The following is an 8,743-nucleotide window of genomic DNA, read 5'->3' as shown; positions in this document are numbered from 1 at the left end:
ATATATATATATATAACTACTACAACTTGATAAATTAAATTAATATTTATATGACAATTTTAAATTTACGTTTAAACATTTTTTCTCTTATTTCGTATATATATTTGATTTTACGCGATTCGTGCGAAATTGATAAATTAAATTAATATTTATATGACAATTTCTAATTTCTGTTTAAATATTTTTTCTCTTATTTCGTATATATTTGATTTTACGCGACCCGTGCGAACGCATCAGTAATTTACTAATCGGAGAATATGAAATGTGATTTACGAATAACAAAAAATTATGGATGAGAATATGGCACGTAATCTACAACATTTCAGTTACTTATTTTTTTTATTTTATAAATTTTTTCTTTTTCTATGTTACATTACCATTGAAAAAAATACTGACTTTTAAGTTTCACCCATCTATCTTGATCTGAACTACTTGTTGAACTATCGTTGATAATAATCCATCCAAAATAATGTCCCCTTGTATTTATTTTGGTTAGCAATAATCCAACCAAAATAATGTCCCCAAGTCACATTAAACAATAATGAAATAGTACTATGGATAGCCATAAATAAAGAATATCTCAAAGCTTTGGTTGATACCGTGCTATGTCTGTACGGTTTATTGGGTTGCTTCCCGCCTTACACATAATAAAGAATTTGAAGCATCATTGATATTTTATTTAAATAAATATAAAAATAAAATAAAAAGTAAAGTGAACATGGTACTAGTTAATTAAGAAAAGTTGGACCGGTTCTAAGGAGCGAACCACTATTGGGTACAAATAAGCAAAGAATCACTTCAACCCATTATACATGGAGAGTGGTAAAGTAAAGTAAACAGCAGAGCAAGTATTAACACGACACGTAAGATTCTTTGGTTTCGTTTTCGATTTCCATTGTAAAGCTTAACTTCTATAAATTAGTCCATTTCTCTATCATGCCTCACATCTCATATCTCACAGTTTAAACTTATTCCCTACTCTCTCCCATTTTCGGACACCACCACAAGTCAATTTTCTCTCTCGCTTGAAGATGAAATCTTACATGCTCACGTTGTTGCTGTTTGCATTCCTGTACTTAGGAGTGAACTCAACCACTCTTAACGATGATATGATAACTACTCTACCTGATCAGCCAAGGGTGAATTTCACCCAGTATGCTGGATACCTGACGGTTGATGAAAACAACCTTAAAAATTTATTCTATTACTTCGTGGAGGCTGAAGTTGATCCGGCCTCCAAGCCAGTGGTTCTATGGATTAATGGCGGTAATGTACTCTAATCATGTAAATTTACTTCTTATTGAGTTTATAGTCATTTGGTAAACTACAACTAGAGTTATTTATCAACCTTATTAGAGCGCTTGTTGAAACTGGGAAGCTATTTCCCTTTTATCCTATCAATAATAATTGTAAGTTTAATTATGAATGTGTTTTGAAGGACCCATATGCTCTACATATGGAGGGGGAGCTTTCACCGAGAACGGGCCATTCAGGCCCACAAGTACTGGTCGACTTGTAAAAAATCCATACAGTTGGAACATAGGTAACCTATTATGATTTCATAATTTATTTCTACATCTTATGTTTATATTCCTAATTTCCTATAGAATTCGATTTTAAACAAAACACTTGTGTCAACTATGATACACATTCATAGTAGAAACTTCTTTCTTTCATAGCCGCACTTTTGAGAAATATGCATTTATTTTAAAATTTTGTAAATATTTTGTACTAATTTTCATTTTCTACCTATCACAGAGGCCAACATGTTGTATTTGGACTCTCCTGCTGGATTTGGATTTTCCTATTCGGAAGATCCTTCTGATTATTTTACGAATGATAAACTTACCGGTAATTACCATCTCACTTTTATGCTTTCCAAACTTGCTTTAAGCACGGTTAAACATTATATTGTTATGCAATGGTATAATAACTGTCATTTACTTGTAGTTTTGAATTCTATTTATGATATAACATATTAACTGTCATTTACAGCAACGGATAACCTCGTTTTTCTTGAACATTGGTTCAATAAATTCCCCCAATACAGAACCAATGATTTTTTCATCACTGGGGAGAACTATGCAGGTAGTGTCTTATCTTTCTTTTAAATGATTAGTATTTTTATGTTGAAGGTTATGTTGGTTTATGTAATGCATATTTGTTTGTCTATAGGTCACTATGCCCCGCAACTTGCAGAGCTTATCCTCCAATCCAGGGTTAATATCAATCTGAAAGGGATAGCCGTGAGTTAACATGTTTTCTACTTTCTTTTATAATTAATAAAACACAATGTATGATGATAAACATCTGCTTATTTGTTGATATTTGCAGATAGGAAATCCCCTTCTTGAATTTGATACCGACTTAAACTCGGCTATTGAATTCTTGAGTTTGAAAGGACAAATATCAGAAGAAACATATGAAATGTTGAATACTGAATGCAACATGGCAACCTTAAAGAGACAATTTCAATCAGGGAATTTTAGTACCAGTTGTTCCAAAGTGAATTTTGAATTGTCAAAGGTTACATATGTATATCAGGTTCTGTTTTTTTAAAATGATAATATAAGATCACAATTTTACAAATTGAGCTTACATTTCAGGATCGGGCATATACGGACCCTTTTGACGTGTATGCTGATATTTGTCTACCTCCACACGAACGACAAGCATACATGTTGACTGAACCGGTATATACATTTCATCTAATCTCTCTCAATTTGATTCACTTTTTATTTTATTTTGTACGTTCATGTTCTTATAATTGTTTCTTCCTTTGTTTAGCAAGCTGGAGACATAGATGTATGTGTGGGAGAACAAACAGCCACATACATGAATAGAATGGATGTGCAAAATGCTATGCATGCCAAGCTTGTGGGTGTCAAAAGTTGGTCATCATGCAGCGGGTAAGTTTTATTCTCTGAAGCAAATAGAGTTATAAAGAAATGTTCATCAATTGACACATTTAGTTAAAAGTTTTTTTATCGAGTGTAATACGATTTTTCTTCTGTTACAGTGTTGTTGTGTATGACATTCAAAGCCTCGAGAATTCAACCGTATCTATACTAGGGACACTTGTTAAGTCAGGTGTGAGGGTACTAGTATACAGGTAATATTTTTTTTCCTCTACTGATTCCTGTAATAAGTATCATATTTAATATTTTTGACAAAGCAAAACTACATTTTCCTTTGCAGTGGTAATCGGGATTCTGTGATTCCATTTTTGGGGACACGGTCCTTAATAAATCATTTGGCCGAGGATTTTGGATTTAAAACCACAAAGCCCTTTAAAGCCTGGCTTGTGGGAGGAGAGGTAAGTAGTCGGAGTGTGTAACATCTTTATCTTGTTGACAGTTGAACGTATATTATTCCTACCTTTCAAACTAATTTATTTTTATGGTTTAGGATGCTGGATGGACTATGGAGTATGAGGATATTCTCACATACGCAACTGTCAACGGAGCGGGTCATTCGGTTCCTTTTTCTCAGCCAGAGATAGCTTTGAAGATGATTCGGACTTTTCTTAAAGGAAAATCACTTCAAAATGAACTGTCAAATAACCAAGCAATCTAAAGTATAGTGGAATTCTTTATTTTCTCATACAATTTGTTTTCATTACATGGTTTGGTTGTGACAACATTAACACACTGCATTCGGTGGTTACTAATAAGTATTGTGTATTTATATTGCATGGCTATTGCTTGTTTGTGTATTTGCAGCTGTGGCAAATGTATTGAGTCCAAGTTGCTGATATAATGCAGCTCTGCTGTGGCCTTCTGTGTTTCTGCTCCTTTGCGGTTGGAGTTTCGCGTCGCAGAGGATTCAAGTTGGCTCAGGCGGTAGTTTTGTATCTGCTGGAATTTTGAATTGTCCAAGTCCAGGTGGTTGGCTGTTAGTCTGCAGCATAATTTCTTTTCTGAATCTATCATCGCAACAATGTCGTAGCTGTATCATTGTATAGGATGTATTTAGAATGTTACTAAGTTTTGTTCTTGAAATTTTTTATGTAAGCTTATGTCTTTTGATTTACTTTCTCTTCTTATGTATAAAGAACCACTATGTTTTAGGATTAATTGTTTTTAAACATTATGACTAATTACTTTTCATTACAATGTTTGCTATTGAGTTCGCCCATGAGAGAAATTGGCATAGGCTTTGGTTGGAAACTGATTCCATGGCAGTGGTCAAGGCTTTTAATCCTCCTTATTTGGTGCCGTGGATAATTAGAAATAGATGGGCGAATTGTATAAATTTAATCACTAATTGGAATTTTGTGGTCTCCCATATTTTTAGGGAGGGTAATAGTTGTGCCGACGAGCTTGCTAACATAGGACTTAATCTTACTAATTATTCTTATTTTGATTCCATCCCGGTTAGTCTAAGGAAAGATTTTGTAAAGAATAGGCTCGGGTTGCCATTCTTTAGGTTCGTCAATTCGTGATAGAGTTTTGGTTGATGTCCCCTCTATCTTTTTGTAACAATCTTCTTTTTTATATACCAATCTTTATTTAAAAAAAACTTGACTTTTATTTATTATAAAATATATTTAATTTAATTACGATAGTTAGAAAAAGAAAGAAGGCTGTCAACTAAACAGAAACAAAAATATATTGATTTTAGTTCGTTGTGAATAACTTATTTGACTTCTTTTATTTATTAACTTGATGGTGGCATCCGTTCATTTTGGTGGACATCTTGATTCTTGATTCTTTTTAGGACAAGTTCAACATGAAATATTTAAATTTTAGATTATAAATAATATTAAGGCACAAACCTCTATGACCCATACATAAGACCCATACAAATGTGAAATAATAAATGTTAGTTTCTTTTAGTGTCTGGGACAACATTATTATTATTATTATTATTAGAGAAAATTACACTCACTTTCTTGTAAGTGATTTGTTAAAATAACACCAATATCCTCTCTAATCTAATCTAACATATAAGAAAAGTCTCTCATTTCCCCAATTCTCAGCCATTCCACATCAGCAAAATCTCCCACAATTTTCCACGTCACTTTCCTCAATAGTGTGCTCTGCCTCCATTATGCTACGACGGTTTCACTCTTCGCTTGGCAGTTATGCTTTGTTTCATCTTTTGTGTGCCCATCCACGTTCTAAACCCTCATAATAATGGCTTTCCTTCTTTCGCACGGACGCGCAACGATTTCCTCTTCTCTTCTCCAGCGAAAGATCTGGTCTCTCTTTCTCTGATATCGTTCCTCTTCCGATTTATGTGCATGCAGTTTTGTTATTGAATCCGGTTGTTGGTTGATGGATTTGTTGTTCGTTGAGGGTTTGTTGCTGAGTTCGCGATGATGAATATGATGTTGATGGTGACGATGAACACGTTTGTTGATGATGTCGTGATGTTGATTCTGAACCGTTGATGGTATTTGGTGAGGGTTACGATCGTGAAAATTGATACCCGTGCTGGTGAAGCTGAAAGTCACAGCAAATCCGTGAGCATAGGCGAAGCTTGGCCCCGGCTAGGGTGGGCCATTGCCCAGACTGGGGCCCATTTTTTTTAGTAGGAGTAAAAAAAAGAGTAATTATTAAGTTAAAAAAACAAATAAGGTAAAAAGAAATAGTAACTAAAACGTTCAAAAGAAAGAAAAAAAGAGACCGAGAGCTAGCAATCCACCGCCATCCGTCGACGACCAGCAAGTCTTCTCCGATTCGTGAGTATGCTCCGGATATTCAAGACCAAGTGAGGAGGGCATATATATTGAAGGGTCCAATGCAACCAGATTTGACAAGCTTTTCTCGTACTCCATTTGGAAGTGCTAAAAGAGCATTTAGTAAATCATGGTATAAGAATTATGCATGATTACAATACAGTGGGATCAAAGATGCAACTTATTGTTTTTATTGTTATCTCTTTAAGAAATCCGGGAGGGCCGAGCACTTTGGTTTTGAAGTCTTCACTAAAAGTGGATATAAAGATTGGAAGCATGCATCTCTAGGCTTGAAAGATTATGTTGGTAGTCATAATAGTTTGCATAACTCATGTGTCAAGCACTATGATGATTATAATAACCAAAGACAAAGTGTGGCTAGTAAGTTTGCTAAAGAAACCAAGGAATCAGAAGAATTATATTGTTTGACTTGTTCTATAGATTGTTCAAGATATCTCATTGCACAAGGCATGGCTTTCCGTAGCCATGATGAATCCTCTATTTCTCTAAATAAGGGAAATTTTAGAGAGATGATAGATTGAGTAAAAGCTAAGGATGAACAAGTGAGCGATGCTTTTGACCGTGGTGGAAAAAATTGCACGATAGTTTCCAGTGACATTCAAAAGGATCTTGGAATGTGTTGTGCACATGAAGGTACCAAGGTGATTATGGAAGAGCTTGGTGATAGATAATTTTCCGTGCTTATTGATGAGTCACGTGATATATCTATCAAAGAGCAAATGGCAGTGATGTTAAGGTTAGTAGTTGTATTTGTTTTCAAAGTGCATCTTTTAAGAGGATGGACGCTTTAATGGAGGCCCAACACCAAGATATTTTAAATCAACTTGAGAGGGGTGAGATATCTAGAAGAAGGGGATTGCACCAATCATCTAATCTCACTAGACCCGGGGATACTAGATGGGGTTCACATCATACTACATTGCTTCGTTTGGATCAAATGTGGTCATCTGTGTTAAAGGTACTTAGTATGGTTGATGGAGATGGACGTGTAACATCTCAAGCAGCGGGTTTGATAGAAAAAATGGAGAGTTTTAAATTTTCTTTTATTTTGAAGTTAATGTTAAAGTTGTTTGGTATCACAAACAAGCTTTCAAATGTCTTGCAAAGAAAAGATCTTAATATTGTGAATGCCATGGAATTAGTTGTTGTTGTCAAAATTCGGTTGGCCACAATGAGAGATAATGGTTGGGATAATTTACTTGCCGATGTACAGGAATTTTGTGTTTCTAAATGTATTCCGGTGCCAAATATGGATGATGAAATACCGGTTCGGGGTCGGTCAAGGGCAGAAGGGAGGACTATCACTAATCTTCATCATTACCGTGCAGAGATTTTTTATGTAGCTATTGACAAAATATGTGTCGAGATGGATCACCGCTTTAGTGAAGGAAGTAACATTATCCTTGATTGCTTCTCATGTCTTGACCTTAAGAACTCTTTCTCCAAGTTTGATATTGATAAGCTTGTCCGTCTTGCTGATATTTATCATGAAGACTTTTCTGATGATGACCGTGGAACAATAAGGGATCAACTTGAAACTTATGTTCTTCAAGTGAAAAGAAATGCTTCATTTTTTACTTGTAAAGATGTTCAAAGTTTGGCTATGAAGATGGTTCAAACTGAGAAACATTTGGTATTTCCATTGGTTTACAAACTTATTGAGTTAGCTTTGATATTACCATTGTCGACAGCATCGGTGGAAAGAGCCTTTTCAGCAATGAAGATTATAAAGTCTAAATTGCGCAATAAGATCAACGATGTGTGGTTCAATGACTTAATGGTATGTTACACTGAGCGGGAGATATTCAAGTCACTTGATGATATTGATATTATTCGAACATTCACCTCAAAAAAGTCTCAGAAAGGGCATTTGCCTCGTGATTTTATTTAGCATCCTATTGTAAGGTTATTTTTCATCTATTTTATTTTGTTTGATGACTATTTATATATTATATACAATGAATTTGCAGTATTTAAATGTTTGCCCTGGCTTTATAACTTTTCTTGCTTCGCCACTGTCCGTGAGATCTTTCTTTGTTTTTTGTATTTTGAGTTATATAATCTATCTTCTTCCCTCAATATTTTCGAAGGGTTTGTGTAAAAAATGAGGATGATGATGATGAAATAGGGTTTCATGAACATTAGTGTTGTATCTGATTTACTGAATATGAACTGCATTATTTTTTTTCTTCTCATTGTTATAGATGAGGATGATAATGATGGAATTTTAGGGTTTTGGTTCTGTATTCTACGGCTGGGTTTTGGTTCTGTTTTTTGTTACTGTTAGCAGGCCTGAAGAAATTTTGTATTGGGCTTTACTAATGTTTCATCCTGATCTTCTATGAATCGTAATCCCCTGGTACTGAACCGTAACTATGATGTTATTGTTGATTTACCGCAGTGAAAAAATGTGACTCAGTTGTTAACTTATTCTTTTTCTCTTTACTGTGAAATAAAGTTTATTTGTGATTTGTAGTAAAGATTAGGCCCATGATTGTTCTGTGAAACCGTATGAGGCCTTTAACTCACAAACATGATTTGAATCATTCCCCTAAAAAAATTGATTCCTTCACATAAACCCTAATGATGAATTATGAATCTTCTTGAGACTTCTTATTCATATTCAAGTTTGTTCTAATATTACTTCACTTTCTCTTTTCATGTGATAATGAGCATTGGTGGAAAAAGGCAAGGCAAGGTCAATTTTGTGGAGTTCGGAGGCATTAGTGAACGAAGCTTCTTTTGTGTAATTTGTAATGAATATTTGAATGTTTTGATGTAATGAATATTTGGTTGGTTGCTGATTTTTGGCATACAGGGCAATAAAGCAAATGGATGACTACAAGGTATATGACTGCAGAACAGTATTTCGAGGCCTTTATTCTACTCCGTCTCTGTTAGTATTTCGATGTGTCTGATTCTTACCACTATCGACGTGTTCAGTATTCATGGTTTGTTAGGGTTTCATAGCTTATGTATGACGATACATGGTGCTTAAATATGTGATAATCTTTTCTGAAACAGGATTGGTGGAACAGG

The 8,743-nt window shown here is 34.6% G+C and overlaps 1 protein-coding gene across 1 annotated transcript; it reads left to right on the top strand.

Moving 5' to 3' along the window:
* The first annotated feature begins 836 nt into the window (after window positions 1-836).
* Window positions 837-4,076, top strand: LOC131627892 (serine carboxypeptidase-like 45). Its single transcript, XM_058898747.1, has 12 exons — window positions 837-1,266; window positions 1,439-1,543; window positions 1,759-1,851; window positions 1,996-2,088; window positions 2,176-2,246; window positions 2,335-2,526; window positions 2,607-2,693; window positions 2,788-2,909; window positions 3,020-3,112; window positions 3,199-3,316; window positions 3,409-3,577; window positions 3,723-4,076. Exons 1-11 carry the CDS (start codon window positions 1,032-1,034, stop codon window positions 3,574-3,576), a joined length of 1,377 nt encoding a protein of 458 aa, XP_058754730.1. The 5' UTR covers window positions 837-1,031; the 3' UTR covers window position 3,577; window positions 3,723-4,076.
* Window positions 4,077-8,743: the final 4,667 nt, after the last annotated feature.

This window comes from Vicia villosa, unplaced genomic scaffold (genome assembly GCF_029867415.1).
Source record: "Vicia villosa cultivar HV-30 ecotype Madison, WI unplaced genomic scaffold, Vvil1.0 ctg.000410F_1_1, whole genome shotgun sequence".
Lineage (NCBI taxonomy): Eukaryota > Viridiplantae > Streptophyta > Magnoliopsida > Fabales > Fabaceae > Vicia > Vicia villosa.
This window is presented reverse-complemented; position numbering and strand designations above follow the sequence as displayed.